General features: G+C 41.9%; 1 protein-coding gene across 1 annotated transcript; it reads right to left on the reverse strand.

Moving 5' to 3' along the window:
* Nucleotides 1–4,215: 4,215 nt before the first annotated feature.
* On the reverse strand, nucleotides 4,216–17,466 carry BMP2 (bone morphogenetic protein 2). Its single transcript, XM_075267433.1, has 3 exons — nucleotides 17,162–17,466; nucleotides 15,282–15,640; nucleotides 4,216–5,148 (listed from the first exon to the last, which is right to left on the reverse strand). The coding sequence occupies exons 2-3, from the start codon at nucleotides 15,631–15,633 to the stop codon at nucleotides 4,304–4,306; spliced, it is 1,197 nt and encodes a 398-aa protein (XP_075123534.1). The 5' UTR covers nucleotides 15,634–15,640; nucleotides 17,162–17,466; the 3' UTR covers nucleotides 4,216–4,303.
* Between the last annotated feature and the right edge of the window lie 426 nt (nucleotides 17,467–17,892).

Raw genomic sequence — 17,892 nt, forward strand, 5'->3', positions numbered from 1 at the left:
GCTTTTACGGTCCGCAAGTTGCTGATCAGCAACACTAGTTACTGATCATCAACATAGACTCTGCAGATGCCCGAAAACTGCCGCACTCGCCCATAGAGTTCTATGGGCGAGTCCGTGCAGTGCCATGAATTACGGCCATTATGGACATGTTCTATAAACTGCGGACCTTGGTTGCGGCCCGGCACACAACGGATAAAATATCCGGTGGTGTAAAATATATATTACAATGTAATATAATGTGTCTGCAATTGAAAAGCCTCAATTGCGGAGCATTTGCGGTCTTAAACTACGGTTGTATAAGACCAGCCCTACTGTAAACTCATTCAGTCTGTATAAATGTATAAGAACTTGTGATAGTAATAAGGAGTCAAACGAAGTATTTACCCAAGGACATAAACCACTACATACTTGACTTACAAAGTATTATTAAAAGATATTGGTTGTAGCAGCATTATATAAAATCAATATATAATGCAATCCGTGCAAATCACAACTCAGACTATATTTGCTTAAAGGAGTTGGTCCAAGTTTTAATGTAATTTCCTACCTAAAGGATGACATGCTGATGTTGGGGATCCACTTATTAAGAGAATGGGGGTCCGCTTTCCCTGTTCAAATGGCACAGCAGACTGAGCATGCACAAGGCCACTTCGTTCACAGTCTATGGGACTGCTGGAGTATAGTGCTCGGCTATCCCTGGCAGTGCCATAGAGAATGAATGGAGCAGCCCAGCCCATATGACAATATAATGTATAGTTACAGCACTCCTCATCCAAACCTGGTGCCAAGAGTCTTCCCACTGACGTTCCCATTCTCCAGACTTGGTTGCCACTTTTCGGTATTTTTTTCAGCTGGTAATCTGACTGCTTAAAGAAGGTTGGAGAGCAAGACTGAAACATCTATAATCATGAATAGGCTCTGCTCCTCGGATTCTGGTGCATGTAGAATTTTCTCACTAGCCACTACCATTCCTGAGCAATTGGTGCTGTTAGTAGAGAGCAAAACTAGCTGAAACTATCAGGTGAATGGATAGAAGAGGTGTGAGAGTGAGTAGAGAGTCTGCCGCAGCCTAGGACCACCTCACTTGATAGTACAAATCCTAGTTAGCATATTGGGTAGTGAAACTAACAGCAGCAATTGCTCAGGAATGGTGGGGGCTAGAGGAAAATAAAATTTTAATTGTCTAAGAATTCGGATGAAAAAAAGTTGGAGCTGGTGTAGATGGTAAAAGGTTGTCTTTAAAGACCCCCTGGTATCATATACCGCTAGAAAGCGGACAAGGCGCTGTTCCCTAGCTTTGAACTATCAGAAGGGGGGGTGTTCCTTACCAGCCAGTGATGATGCTGAGCATTAAGACCCACCCAGGTGTGTACCATCAAAGCCGACAATGCACTGAAGTGGGTGTCCGAGAACGTGAAACGTACTCTTTAAATTAAGACTACTCTTGTCCACTTTGGCCAATTGCAATGAGATGTAATCCAGGCAGCAAGTGTTTATTCTACCTGCAGCGCTACCACAGGGGAAATGAATTATTACGCAGCCCCCATTGGTAACAATAAGCTTGACTTTATATACAACTACTGTAAATGCCGCGTCCAGCGGAGGATAGATACACTCTGCTCTACAAATCACAGTAACCTCTGCTAATGAAATCTTTTACTCAAAAAGGTAAAGGAATTTTCTCTAGATTTAGACTAGGTAGTAAGAGGTGGGGGTATGACCGACCACAAAAATAGGGTTCTGTTCTCTGCGTTTCAGCAGATTAATGGCTGCCTTTCTCAAGCCTACTGTGCTCCTGTGGTTTCTGCACTAGGGATCGCCCCTCTGTTTTCTTTTGTATCCTAGGTAAGGATTATAAGTGAGGATGATGGTGGTGGGAAGGATGAGATTTATGGAGGAAGGGTTGGGGGGGGGGGGGATAATATACCAATAGCAAATAAAAGGTTGGTACATTGAGTGTCAACCATGAAAGGTATCCCTCTATGCCATAGTGAAGATCCAATTGTAAAGCCCATTTATGAGAAACTCTATAGACCACATGTGTTATGATCTCCTCTACTTGAGCGAGAAATGTAAGCAATCCCATGGACATCTTAGAGGTGACCACAAGGGAGGACCCTCTGTATGGTCTATGTTCAACCTGAGAAGACATTTTGGATACGTAATTGAAGTGGTTAGGTATGCGAGTAGAGGATCAACCACTGGAATCGCCACCAAATCCAGCAATAGGTCCTGTCCAGATACAGCTGCTGGCAGAGAAATGGCCAAGTAATGCCCAGTAATAGCCGACTAGCAAGGCTGTCGGGAGTCACAATGTGTAGGGATGAGGAAAGGTACTGCACGCCCATTCACTGGAAAGGGTTAGGTCCAGTCCAACGTAGCTTCCTCTAAACAGCCTATATGACAGGGGTGTCGGGGGTCCTACACCTCCCCAATATTAAAAGTCCCCATTTAAGTGATCTATACCAGAAGAATAAAAAAAACAGAGCCATATTTTACATAAGAACTGAAGTCAGAACTCCATCATTTATTGACCAAATTCATTTGACATTTCAAGAACTTTATTATTTTGTGAGACACAATCCCAAGATTTACACCGGCAAACAAAATACCAAAAACGAGAGTGGTGTCTGGAGCTTGGAGACCATTCTAGATTCATTGACCTCGAGCTAGTGATATTACATCAGCTAATGGATAACACTTCTCTGGTCTTGGAATCTTTGGCCTTGGAATGGAGTCCGAAACTGGTACAAATAATTAACTTCACCGATATTTTTGTATGAAATAATTTTTCACGATGCCTACTGAATGGGAAGCATCTTTACTAAAGTATCAGTGAAGTCATATCTAAATGGTCTTAAAAATACGTAATAGCAGCATCGGCAGTAACCATCCGACCCCAATCATGAAAATATTTTACTGTGAAATTTTGCGAATAGTTTATTGTCATTGATACTTTGTGTTCCGTTTGCATAATATATTTCCAAATATATCATGGTGCATAGGACAACGAGTGAACAGTATGGGTATACGGGAAATGTAGAATGTACATGACCGAGAAAACAGGATGTAGAGTGTTCCGTCTACACCTATCTGTTGAAAAAGAAACCACCAACCATCTTGACCGCAACTTAAAAACAAGGTCGTAATTCTACACAATTGACTCCAAAACGGGGTACAAACGACTCATGAATATCTCTCGACATTCAAGTTCGAGGAATTAAAAACACTAGTGATGTCAAGAGAATATTACATTGAAGAGGATATCTCATATACCAAAGTTTTTACAGGAGTTAGCCTTCGAAAGTTGTATCGCTAATAGGAAACTTTTTGAACTTTTTGAGTTTGCAGAACCCACCTAGAGATTGTACATAGCAGCTCTTAGCAACAAGAACCAGTAGAACATGGGGGGGAAAAAAAACAATTCTTTGACGTAGGAACAATAGAAGGGAATAACATTAAATAAATAATTTAAAGTCTTAATTTGTAAAAAATATCCATCCTAAGAGAAAAGATCCTGTACCAACAGGTCTAACATATAGTACATGTGTTAAACACTCGGTCTGACCATGACCAGTTTTAATTTTTTTTTTGCATTTTACTGTATAATAATACTTTTATTGTTCAAGTCTACAGTCTATGGAATGAAAAATGAGGTGTGGAAGGCCATTTTTATTTTATTTTTTTCTTAAGATTGTAATTTTTTGTTTTTTCAAAGCCAACACTGCAGAATGCCTGAGAATTGCACAATACTATTATCCGTCCTGGTAATTCTTGAGATTATCCGCTTTCTTGTGGGTTTAAAACTAATGACCTTAACAGTAGCATATAAGAAAGTAAAATATTTTTTGCTTATCTTTTACCTCCCCGTGTATACCTTTCAACTTAAATACATCAAATCTGGTTTTTTTTTTTTTTTTTTACGAAACGTATTTACAAACCCTATATTTCTTTTTGATTACATATAAATACAAAAAACAGCTATTTTTTTTTTCTCTAAAAAGTGGTTATAATGGAAAATAAATACAAAATAAGAATCTGACCATTATACTTCATGTGCTGGGTAAAAACCCGTATAAAATGTACAACTAAACAAAAAAAAGAAAAATGGGAAAAAAAATTTTTTAAAAATGAAAAACAAAAAATATTTCTCTGATTAAAATATTTGCTTCCCAACTTTCTTGTACTCATAAATATATTCAAAATAACGGTTTTTAGCATTTCATTACATAAATAAAGTCTCTATTGGGAAATATTAAAGTGTCAACTTTTTTGTGTTTTTGTTCTTGCATGGTATACGTAGTTAGCGGCACCCACAGCCTTCCACGACCATGTCTTGATAGTTTTTCAGAACAACTTTTTCGTTTTCATCCAGATAGAGCATAGAGATGGCGCTTAGCTCTGTCGGGACGCAACAAGCTTTTGGGATGTTGGAGTTAACAGAGTTCACCAATGTTTGTACGATAGCGTGATTCGTAGAGTTAAAATGATCAGCCAAGGGAAATGGGCATTCTCCATGGCAATAGAAGGCATGGTACCCGGGTGGCGCAACAATCCAATCGTTCCAACCAACGTCACTGAAGTCCACATACAACGGGTGTCTTCGACAACTTGATTTAAGCCGTTTCCTCTGCCGATGCCTAGCTTGGCGTTTTTCTCTTTTGTGTAGAGGGTGTCCTTTGCCATCGTGGCCATAAGTTACTAAAAGCGGCCTTATCTGGGACCAACGTTCCTTATCTGGCAATAAGGATCTGCTTATCCTCACGTGTCTCTTAGTGACATTTTTCTCATAGTCTAATTGAGTCACTTCTACCACCAAGCCATGGTTCGGCTGTCTGTGTGCAATCCACCTTATAATAGCTGGTGTGACATCAAAGCTTTCCCATCTGCTCACATTATGATGGATCAGTCGGGTATCCAATAGTCTCGTGACGGGTCCCCGAGAGGCAGCAGCGGCTGGTTTGATAATGTCATAAATATTAATACGAAGAGCTTTGCTGCTGTCATTTTCGAAGGACTCTTGAACTTCCTCCCGGAATATCCGAAGTTCAGCAGATGTAACAAGCTCTTCATTAGGGATGGAAGTCAAATTAAAGAAGAAACGCTGAACAGTCTTCCCGCCAGATTCTGGAATCTCTTCTAGAGAATCTAAGTAGGATAGAAAGAAAATAGAAAAAAAATTTAATGATTGGTCTTAAAAGGGAAATACAGTAACGTTTCATGTTAAAAGGGAGTATCCGGGAAATAAAGATTACAAGTGCGTTCCATGGACTGGTAAGCTTTATGACTAAATATGCAGCTTTTACCCTTGAGCCCCATTTAATACCTGTGCAGAGGGCAGCTGGGGAGGCTGGAACTCCAATTCCCCCATTTACACTGTTGATGTTCTGACTCCTGGTCACATGACAGACTCGCCTCTACTCAATGGGCCCGAAGCCCGAGTAGAGAGGAGTCCATGACAGTCAAAACTGCTGTAAAGGAGACAGAGAGGAACGAGATTCCTGGGCTCTCCGACTGCCCTCCACTAAAGGTAATGGGGCTCCAGGGTGACGGGTGAATATTAGTAATAAAGCTTTGAACGCACTGATACGCTTTAATATTCCCTAGAAAATGTATATTTAAAATGTCCAGGAGTGCCAATGTGCAGGATGACCCCTAGTGATCACTAATAATATACCATCACTATATGAGATGGAAATAAAAATATACCCTGGAAAAAAACAGAAGTCTATGGAGCCTGGTTACTAACAATAGCAAAGAATTATATACAAAAGGGATCTGAGAAATCGTTCAACTTGATCTAAGGAACCAAAACGCCCTATTACAAGGGTCAATGCAGGAAAGGATGTGCATCAACCAAAGAGTACCTACTCTTCTCCATGTCCACAGAGACCTGACAAACTAATTTTTTTGCGTCGCTTAAAGGATGTGAACACTGACAAATAAGCATTTACTTTTCCACGGATAAAAGATTCCAGTTATTGGTAAAGAACGTTCCTACTAATATTTCCTTCCGATGGTTTGTCCAGTCAGCCTGTAACAGACCCTTATAAGTTTTCCGGATAAGTAGGTTAGGGGGTTAAACGGCTGAAATTCTCCTGAAATTCTCCTCTGACCCCAACATAATATTTTAGAGCTAAAGATACTTGTCTAGGTGTGGAGTCATACACCATGTAGACTTGACATCTACCGTAAATTGTTGCAGAACAAAACGGTGTGTAGTTAGAGTTTTCTGTCTATTGCAGGACCAGCAGGATTGGTGCATGTTACTGGTCCTGGTCCTTAGACCCTGCACTAGGCTTCTCACACAGTACAGGCATTACATGGAGTGTTCTTTTAAGGTTTTCATCGCCTATACCTACAGACCCTGCCACTGTTCCACACGTGGGCACGACTTGGCCGACTATGGACACTTGACAGAACCCATTATAGTCAAAGGGAGTCCACATAACCAATGTCTTTGTGGTCTGCCTCTCCATTGTTCAGGTCCCCCGGTAGTCCCGAACAAGAAAGAGACAGCGCTAATGTCACCCTAACGTCAGTCTCTATTAGCCAAACAGTATAGAACTCCTGTAATATATCCAATATGGCGGCACCCACTGTATACTAGTTATAGGAAGATTGTTAATTCTTTGGGTGACTGCTTGATAAAGGCGTCAATCGGATATTGGCGATTTATCTTAAGAATATGAAGAGCCAAAAAAAGACAAACAAAACAAAACACACCTTTCAGTAAGATTAAAAGGAAATAACAACGGAAGGTAAATGAAAACCCCTTTATTGGCATCCTCTAGTCTGCCAACCACTGGGTCAAACTCTTGTTTTTGGAAGTAAACCCTTATAGCTACCACATGTGCGTTTGGAAGGCTTTCCGTAAAGCACATGTTTATTGAAGGCATTGTGTGTGCATAAACCTGAAAATTTGTAATTAGGAAAACCACATTAAGAGAAAGTGGTTTGGAAAGTTTGGCAAAGAGGAAGAAAAAGTTCAAAAAGACAGACAAGAAATTTTCTATATAGTAGGGACACCGTTTATGTGCAATATATATATTTAAAGTGAATGTTTCAACACAAAATTACCCATTTTATTTATTTAAAGTTTAATAGAGTTAAGAATGTTTGATGATTTTATATTTAATTTTCTAGGTCACTCTACATTAAAAAACCCAAAAAACTGAAAAAAACCCCCCAAAACACTGAAATTATTACTCTGGCCGCTAAGGCTAGTAATAGACTGACACTTGCCAATTCAGTAATCACCTTATTTACATAAACAGTATTACAATAGAAGGTAACACCTCTTTAGCTTAATACCCAACATTGCATCCATTACTGACAGCAGATGAAGTCACCGCACATCTACTTCTCCTCCATGCACAGGCACCATCTAGAAAACTCTCCCATAGACCTCAATGATTCGGCTCCAGACTATTTCTACCAATGGCCTTGATTATGCTGTAAAGCATATCATTACATGTTGTTGACAGCGGAAAGGAAAAGCCCAGGCAAGAGAGGGCAAAGCCCGGGCAAGAGAGGGCAAAGCCCGGGCAAGAGAGGGCAAAGCCCGGGCAAGAGAGGGCAAAGCCCGGGCAAGAGAGGGCAAAGCCCGGGCAAGAGAGGGCAAAGCCCGGGCAAGAGAGGGCAAAGCCCGGGCAAGAGAGGGCAAAGTTCAGATGGGTAAGATGGCTGCCCCATAATCATGTACCAAAAAATTTTTTGAAAAAAAATAAAAAAAAAATAAAAAAAATGAATATATATATTATATATTTATATATTTCATTATTATAGTAATACATATAAAAATTGGATACACATTGCCTTTAAGTTGTAACACATTTTTATTTAAAAGTTGGGATTGCTGTGTTTATATTTCTTAAATACAAGATTGAACTTGATACTTTAATACTTGAAGTTTCTAGATTGCATATCTAGATCCGGTAAGGATAAATATATACATTATGGATAGAAGTAATACTATAATACCACTTTAGCAGTCAACCTGACATTTTTGTGACCAGGTAACAGAAACTTTCCAAAGCATCAACAGCAAAGAACCCTAAAAATTTGGCGTCGGCAACGAATTTCAAGGCACACTGGCTACTTGACTCCTCCAATACATCCACCTCTGACCTATACACAAAATATAGAACATGCAGATTAAAACTTCTATATTTTAATGTTTTATTCGTGTTGTAAGCAAAATCATAATTCATTTTAACCAGTTGAAACCCCCCCCCAAAAAAAAACTTGCCCATAAAATTGATTTTCGTTTCAATTCACATCCGAGACTCCCAGAATGCTCTATCAAAGCGAAGATTATTAGCCTATAAATGTATATCTTGGCTCTAGGTGAAAAGACGATTAAACACAACTTTTAAGTCAGGTCTCTGTATACTTAAACCTCCAAAGCAGAGCCGGCTGGAATGAATCACACACTAAAGAGATTACTTTCATACCTAGAAATGCACAAACCACATGAGAGCCGTTCTTTTATCAATAATCTCATCCTGAACCAGGACTAACCTATTTACCGGAACAATTACTATCCTGGGACAACGAGAGTACAAGCCGAGCACAAGGAGCAGGTTATAAACTGCAGACTCCTATACTCCATGTGAAATATACAATGTAGCTCGGAGATCTGGCCGGAACACACAATAAAAAGGCAACGTAAACACGTCAGATATTAAAATGGCTTCCAAGAATATTTGCAAACGTAAAGATAACATCGAGATAACGTGGGAGAATTAAGGAACACTAATCTTCCCTATAAAGTCTACAACAACATTTATTGCCAAATTCAGAATATAGGCAGTGTTAGAAAAGCCGCCAGCCAAGAAGCCGGGAAGCGAGAGGTACAGAGCAGATTTCCTCAACGTGAAGAGAAACAGCAATCCAAACACCCTTAGGAAGTGGAGGAATTAGTGGTACATGTGGTAGCCGACTTTAAAAGACATCCTGTGGTTTACGTAAGAAAAACCTGCAACACTATTCCGACTTCTGCTCATCCATTCATTTCTATGTGTTCTCCAGACACGCTGATGAGTCGAAACGCATAAAAATAGGAGTAATGTTCTGTATTCCAAACATTAGAATAATGTAACATCAAGCCAAGGGGAATTCCTCATAACACATGAAATCTCCGGGCAATGTGCTGCAGATGGTTAACATTTTTATTTTAAAGGGTAAAGCCTCATGGACGAACTAGGGCTGTGTGCACAGAGCCCAAGCGGCCACACACAGAGCTGCCTTGGTTTTAGGCAGAGCTAGGACTGCCATATGATAGCACAGCGAGTTCCGCTGGATGGCACGCTATTATTCAGGAAGTCTCCTCTAGAATTAAAGGGGTGTTCCAAATTTTTACTGCATAGGGAGGCTTAAACCAGGGTCATTGGTTTTTCTGACCCTTGGCAGGGATAGCAGCACATCAGACAATCAGTCATGATGTGTTTTAAGGGAATCTGTCACCTCCCTGAAGAATAGTCAATGGCTACCATCACATTGCACGGATTGGTATATCACTTTTGTAGAAAAACAACTTTGAAGGCTTAGGCAAATGAGTCTCATGGTGCACTGGGGGCAGGGACTTCTGTATTCTGGAGCACTGCTCTTGCCACTCAGAGACACCCCTACCTTCATCAACATGCTCCACCCCATGCAGTGGGAGCTGATCCCCCTCCTACTTGAAGAGTGATAAACGAGTAGTATTCGATAGACTACCTCGCCGGCATAGGAATGCGTGTTATCGGCGGAACACCAAGGGGTTAAACGCTTTGAATATTCGAAGCGTTTAACCCCTTGGTGCTCGGCCGATTACACGCATTCCTAGGCCGGCGAGGTATTCGATCGAATACTACTTGCTCATCACTAAGCGCACCCCCATATGCATAAGACTTTAAAGTTGATTCTCTCCAAATCCACAGAAAGATATGCTGTTTATCACTGTAATGTGCTCCGAAACACGGTGGTAGGAGCTGAATATGTGGAGACGCCGTTACTCCGATTAAAGGGAGTCTATCATTTGGCCACCGATTGCCTGACATGCTCGTGTTCAACCAGACCATATACATAGACCGGGATCCAAATGGAGACTCTCCATTGGACTCTCTGCCAAACAGTATAAAGTATTTTATGCCTCCCTATTATGTAAAAATATTAACTGGAACTCCCTTTCAATGCTTTTATAGAAGAGGAGATCACGAGGCTTTAATACATTCTTCAATAATCTTCCATTGTTGCTTAACCAAACCTGGCTCATTTTGAACAGCACCAGGACACTAGTTGTGGCAAGATGGTCCAATAAGAGTATAGGGATCCCATACACAGGAGGGCTGTATAGGCCAAACCCAACAATTAAGGGCCCAGCAGACCAACTAATATCTACTGGGCCTGAGCTAGGATAAGGCAGATGGACTTTAAGTGACTAATCCTTTTGTTCATGGAGATATATCAGCTACTGTCAATGGCTTTCTCCCCACTCCCCATTTGGTATACACGTATTGGTTGGGCGAACAAAGCTTGTATATGTATGGGGAAGTCAGGCAAGACAGCTGTTGGCTGAGCAAGTGAGCTAAAAATTGTAGGAGATGTATTAGAGGTATCTTATGGTTTCTCCCAGTATTCTTACTGGCATTTGTGAAGCTCCATTTTGAACCACTTTGCGGAGAATGGACTATACCAATAAATGGCCAAATACGCGTCACCTTAGATACACGCCAAACACATAATTTATTCAGGTTTAATTCAGAAGCCAACACTCAAAACCATCAATAGACCTAGTTCACACTGCTTTCCTCTAGCTGAGTTATGTGTCATGCACTGAGCAGGGCTCTATACACAGAGATTGTAGGGGGGCAGACTTAGGCCCTATGACGTCAAACCACATGCTATACTATGGGGGTATTCTGCACAGTAACATAGTTTCTGCAGATATACAGTACAGAGTTCTTCGTGGGATCCACTTACAATGGAAGAAAATGAAGACTCCTTTTCTAAATCACAAAAAAAACAAAAAAAAACAAAGGGGAGTCTGTCACCAGAACACAGTTCAGCCACCTGAAACAAACCGTGTTTTCTACTTATGAATCAGGGTCTCCTATTACGAGATATCGCCAAACCTCTTTGGTGCAACAGCAATACCCTCATTGCTCCAAAGTGTTCATTTGAATATTGATAGCGATATCTCAGAATAACTGACTCACATGGGGGAAACAGGGACTCAGGTGACCCTAAACTATCTATATGACAGACAACATGAATAGGAGCACCCGGGACAGATATTTACCAGTAATCGCTAATAGCTAGCCTACTGTGATATACAGCACCAGAGTAGTCTATGGGACTTAAAGGGTTTCTGTCTAGTTCAAAATATACCTCCCAAACCTATAATAATGTCATGTGAGGGGCATTTAATAGGAGATGAAACTTCTATGACCACTAATTAATGGAGCATAACCATCTTTTTACTGATATACAAATCAGCCTGCAAGTGCACTGGGGGAAGTGCCTGACCTGCCTATAGACATTTGCAAGTGCTTCATCTGTCCTGTGGAATCGCTGCCCAGTGCTGGCCCTTTATCCAGGATTGACACTTTAACTTCTGTCTGGGTCATGGCTGTCTGTAGGCAGATCTGACAATTTAGGTGCAACCCCAGTGCACTTGCTGGCTGATCTACATAAACCTGTTTCTCTCTCCACTGGTGTATGACCATGAAGGGATGTTCCTACTTCTACCAGCCATATAAAGCTAAAGATAAACCTTGCATGTTTCAGGACAGTTTCCATCTGCAGGTTGTGTTTGATTTTTAACCTTTGAGGTGCAAAGACTGAAAACCATTCCAGTCTCGGGGTAATACGTGCTGTGTAAGCCAGGCAATGAGTTTGCTTCTGCCCCAGGATGATATCTGCAGTGGATCCACTACATGTGGTCTTAGCCTTAATGTGCATTAACATCTAGGACATTTATGGCACATTCATGGGATACACAATAACCGTCAGATAGCTGCTGGTCCTAGAGGTGTCTCAAGATCTGGAGTCCACAACCCCTGTTACATGGCTGCAGTGAGTGTGCCGCTACTTGCTTGCTACTATCCTCAGAAGCCCTATAGAAGTAACTGGAGAGCTTTACGCATGCACTGCTTACTCTACACTCAATGTCTGCAGTTGGGGATCCCTGGATCCTGGTTCTTGCATTAGCTGCAGGTCCCACCATTGGAACATGGATCTATCTTTCAGATCAACATGCCAGATCCTGAAGTCACCATCATTCAGAACACATACAAGTTTATAAGAAATTCAGGAGGAACAGATGTCAGCCAACAGCTACTGAATGCGCATGATGCGCCTGCATTGCACTCTTGACACAACAGCAAGGCAGCATCCTACATAACTGTGATACTGTGAGTTCGGTTCTCCAAATACAGGGGAGTCTGGGAAATACAGCGAATATGCAAACTACAATGGCCACAAAGGTGACTTAAAGAGGCGGTATTATATATTGCTAGAAAGCTTTCTGCTTTGCTGGTATGCGCCAGGTGCCGGATATATTGGTGCAGTTTATCAATGCTGGGCTGTGAGGAACGCCCCCCGACAGAATGCTTCAATAGCCAAGAGTATTGCCTAGCCTGAATTCAGCGCACAGTCAGCTTTCTAACAGTATATAATACCGCCCATTTTTGAGGACATAGAAAGTCCTATTACTGGGATCCAATAACAGAAAGGTCGCTGACAGTCCCTACGATGTTCCCTGCCATTGTCATGACCAGCATGTATTCTGCCTATGGTACAGCAGAGACTGTGTTAGGCTTTGGCTATATGAGCCAAAGCCAGAGATGGATTGAGCAAAGGGCAAGAGACTCTTGTATATTTCTCATTCCCTTTTCCACAACATGTAGTTTCAGCCTAAGGCCGGGGTCCCACATAGAGTAAACGTTGCAACAACAAAAATAAATAAAAATTACAGCTTTTTAAAGAACCTGCAAAGTTGATGGGATTCTGGCTAATCCTTTCCACACATTGCAAAAAAAATTAAAAATAAAATAATGATCCCAGTGGAAATTTTGCAATGTCAAAAACCATATGCGTCAATTATTCCTTATGGAAACACTAGCAGTTCCCCTATAGGTATAGGTCCTTAGGTTCTGCAGAAGAAAACTATGATTTTCTGTATAACCCCCCCACACACACACAAAAAAAAAAGTGATGCGTTTGCACCACTGACGTTTCGGCAGTGCTGTTTGACTGCACTTTGACCTTAAACAGCTCTGACTTTAACCTCTTTAAACAACTTCACCACCGGGTGGCATTTTTTATATTAAATCTAGAGAGGGAACTGTGAGTGATTTTTAGGATATGCAAGAAGTCTAACCTTTTCATTTAATGCACTATAAGCAGTGTCAGATACAGCAGTTTTTTTTTTTTGTTTTTTTTTGGGGGGGGGGTTATTATTTTTCCTACGCTGGTTCTGTTGCTCTCCATATTATCTCAGGATATTTCCAGCCCAGAGGAAATAGAAGGAAGGATATAGAAGATATTTTGGTGTTCACTTTATCTCCACCATCATTCAGGTACCTACGTGGCCCCCTATAGAAATCCCGGTGTATGAAATTGCCTTATATAAGGTAACCTTTACCCGCACGGCGTACCAAGCCCATATTTTATCTAGTTCTTGCAGAAGGAGTTGCGGGTTCTAGAGATGAAGCTGCAGGCCGCCATCCAGTACATAGCAAACACTATGTGTAGTATAAACATCTGATCTCCAGCCAGCGGCTCACCGAGGATCATGACTTAAGCCAATGATTGCCATACTCTGTACAAGACCTTTAAGCAGGAAAATAAATATACAATTTTGGAGCTCTGTCAAGATTTACACAGTATATCCGTTGATATTGTTGCGTCTGCTGATTACAGAGCCTGCGTATGTTCATCAATAACCCTCTGTTCACACCGGGCCTTCAGAAGACATGTCGTGAAGTTGGAAAAGGTCCAACTTTTAGACCAAGGAAGTCAATATCCCGTCTACATAGGCAACAATAAACCCTAAAATAAATAACCTGCAACTTTGTAGCAAAAATAGAAGCAACATTTGTGTCCAGGCGATGGCCCGGAGGGGAAGGGGCTTCGAGATTACAGAGAAGATTTACACCTCATAAAAGCAAAGATTCTTCGGCCTTTCTATACAATAATCGTTTCATCTGCTTTGTAGGATGCGCCAGCGCCAAGTAGCCAGCTGTTGTAAGTCTATTATCAGCCTGTTTGGGGAGATTTGTCTTCTATCCACAGCCAGACTATCCAAGATTTACCAGAAGACAAAAAGTCATTGTAAAAACAACACAATTACAAGTTCTCCAGGATATCTCACGAGGATTAGATAAGGATTAGAAATTTTACAAACAACCTCAGATCAACTGTAAATTAGAGGATTTGGGGTTGTATTTAGCATTTAAGATGAAATCTATCTGTGGGAATTCTTCATTTGGACTCGGTCGGAGGAACTCACATGGGAAGAAGGAGTGGATAAACCTCAGCAGACATAAATCAGCCGTGAATCAGGGGTTACACTAATCAGTCTTGAAAGATACCGAGGCTCGACACATGTAAAATTTGTTTAGAAGCAATTACGGAACGGCTTTATACTGACACGTCTCGCCATAGCCCTAGAACAAATATAGAAAGACCTTCGTGTACGTTTCTTAAGTGGCCGAGCTGTCAAGAGGGCATGAAATCCACATGTTACGCATTAACGATTATCAAGGACCAACCTCGACTACACATAGGAATGGTAACAGAGTATTTAAGGACGGAAATGACACTTAAAGGAGTGCACACAACACCAGACACGTACAGGTTGATGCCATGATCTTAATCAGGCTATGTTCACACAGCAGAGAATTCGAAGTGTCCTATCTGATTGGGGCCCTGCATGCACATGCTGCAGATACAATCCCATTCACATGTGTGGAAGGGATCACTTAATGTTAGGGTGCATTCACACGTGCAGGTATTTTAATGCAGGATAAATACTCATCTGCTCTATCTTTCAATCCACTCCAGGTTTGTGCATCCATAACCTGATGGAAACTTCAATATGTGAATAGACCCTATGAAGCTACTCCATGCATGTGCACCTTGCCTAAGATGGTGCACCTATATAATATCCCTAAGCAGCTGTACATTAGGACTAGTCTGGGGTATGCGCCCTGTTACATCACTAGTTTAGAGTAATCCAGCAACTTCAGCCATACATTGAAGATAAGACCAACATATGATACTTTGTCTTTTACCTTCATGGTGGAAGCTCCGGACTGTATTTGCTCGGCTGGCTGCACGCTCCTTCTGGTAATCCATGGGGGGCTTGTCTTGGTTGTCAGCCAGCTGGGCTGAGTGCAGATGGTACAATTCCAGCATGTAGTGAGGGATTACCACATTTTTGCCAGGGGTTGGACGCCTCTTCAAACCGAACATATTAAGTAAGCGAAGCTCAAACTGGTTGAGGATGCCCTGTGACTCCTGAGGAGATGCCCGGCCAGACTCTGTGTATTTCCTCCTGCCAACCTCTGGGATAAGGCCGGTGCAACCACTCAACAGCACCTGATAAAGCAGCAGAAGGAGCAGAGATCGAATCCCAGCTACCATGGTCAACCTGCAGGGGGGAGAGGGACATAGAAGTAACTTATGGATATATAGAGGAACACTATGACATGAGCAACCTCACAGAATATAGTCAAACATAAAGTATATATAAACCATATAAGACATTGTCTGATATTAACCTCATAATATACAGGTAACAGTACCATAGACAATACTATATACTAGAAGATAATGGTAAGGTGACACATGTATCCCTAACTACGTGATACCTTACAACCACCCACCTATGTTGTATAGCCACACTGACAGCAGGCATCACTTAAAGGCACTGCACCCCCCCCCCCCCAACCCATGATTAACACCTCACCGCCCACACAGTTCATCAAATACACTAAACCAATAGACGGCAGTGAGAAGGTTAATCCAGGCAGCACAAGGCACTAGTGTTAGGTTATAAAAATACAGCCAGAGTACGTAGGACGTGTTCACACTATGCTCCAGGAGATCAAATCAAATAGGCTTTATTGGCACGTCCGAATAGATATTTGGCATTGCCAAAGCTAGTAAAGTGGGGGGGTATAACAGTCCGTGGGGTCTCATCTTCCTCTTAGTTGGTGACCGCTATATGGGGAGGTGAGGTGGGGTGGGTGAGAGATCACAGTAGTTAGGGGCAATCTTCACCTGTGTTCACAATCTGAAGGTGTTGTGTCTGCAAACCCAAGGATAGACAATGTTACCCCATACAGGTGTGAGGATCCCAGCGCAACAAGGGAAAGAAAATCAAAGAGAAGGAGGATGAAGAAATATCAAAGAACTTCAGGAAGAATGAAAGTCTTAAGAAGTTCCTGATCACTTCTGTCTGTATCATGTACACAGAGGAGGGGGAGGAAGCTTCCTATTGTCATGTTATACAAACAGTATAAAGCAATACCAGAGATTATTAGATGCAAAGAGATAAGAAACAAATAGCATGGACTGTACAGAGCATAGGACCCAGCGAGGACTGTATAGACTGAGCATAGGACCCAGTGAGGACTGTATAGAGCATAGGACTGTATACAGCATAAGACTTAGCAAGGACTATATACAGTATAGAACACAGCGAGGACTGTATACAGCATACGACCCAGCGAGGACTGTATATAGCATAGGACTCAGCAAGGACTGTACACGGCATAAGATTGTATACAGCATATGACACAAGGACTGTATACAGCATAGCACACTGCAGGGACTATATACAGCATAGAACTGTATACAGCATAGAACACACAAGGATTATATAGAGTATATGACCCAGCGAGGACTGTATACAGCATAGGACACAGCGAAGACTGTATACAGCATAGGACACACAAGGACTGTATACAGCATAAAAAACACAAGGACTGTATATAGCATAGGACACAGCCAGTACTGTATATAGCATAGGACACAGCCAGCACTGTATACAGCAAGGACTGTATACAGCATAGCACACAGCAGGGACTGTATACAGCAAGGACTGTATACAGTCCAGGACACAGAAGGACAGTACAGCGCATGGTGTGATGCCCAGCTGAGGGAGTACCTGTGTGCAGCAGAGATTAGATCTGGGTGAGAGTCTCCACATCACTTGCTGTTGCTCGGGCTCCTTCCTAGGACTGCCGGGCTCACACCTGAGCTTCTCCTCAGCACTGTCCTCCTCCTTTTCATGCTTTAGATCACTGACGTCCTTCTGTTGCAAGTCCCAAGATAGAAGTCTTATGAGCTGTTGCAGGTTACAGAGTCAGCAGCTGTGCAGATGTAAGGTCCTCTCCGCATATCCCGGGCTGTCTGCGTGCTGTCCTCCAGGACCTGCTCTATGCCATGTGCACAAGCCTCTCTCCATGTATCCTCACCGGGCAGCTTGTTTCTTTCTCCACTTGCAACTTGCATTTGTCTTTTAGGTTTTTTTTGCGTCTCCTGTGACGTCACTTGAGCTCCGCCAATCAGCAGCCGGGCTGGAGGTGAACTCAGTGCGAAGAGACTGCACAAGCCTCCCTCACATCGCTGCCTCCTCCTTCTGTGCCTCTCCATAGAGGATAGCGCCACCTACTGGACCTCTACTGAGAGTGCAATCGCCTAGGCTGGGAGAGCTCTGATTTATGTGCAATAATAAGACTGAAGTTTCAGCGTTTACAAAATTGTTTCAATTGCTGTTTAGATAGCAGATCCCTAAACAATACAATGCAATTCACTACAATATTGTCAAGGGCAGACATGGCAATTTGGGGACAAATTTTTTAGGTCACATCACATGTATATTACTGTACATAGTGC

This window comes from Leptodactylus fuscus, chromosome 3 (assembly GCF_031893055.1).
Source record: "Leptodactylus fuscus isolate aLepFus1 chromosome 3, aLepFus1.hap2, whole genome shotgun sequence".
Classification (NCBI taxonomy): domain Eukaryota; kingdom Metazoa; phylum Chordata; class Amphibia; order Anura; family Leptodactylidae; genus Leptodactylus; species Leptodactylus fuscus.

Coding starts and splice junctions, on each gene's coding strand:
- BMP2 (XM_075267433.1), bottom strand. CDS start 15,633: ATGGTAGCTGGGATTCGATCTCTGCTCCTTCTGCTGCTTTATCAGGTG. Junction 5,149..15,281: donor CCGGAGCTTCCACCATGAAG/GTAAAAGACAAA, acceptor TATCCTACTTAG/ATTCTCTAGAAGAGATTCCA.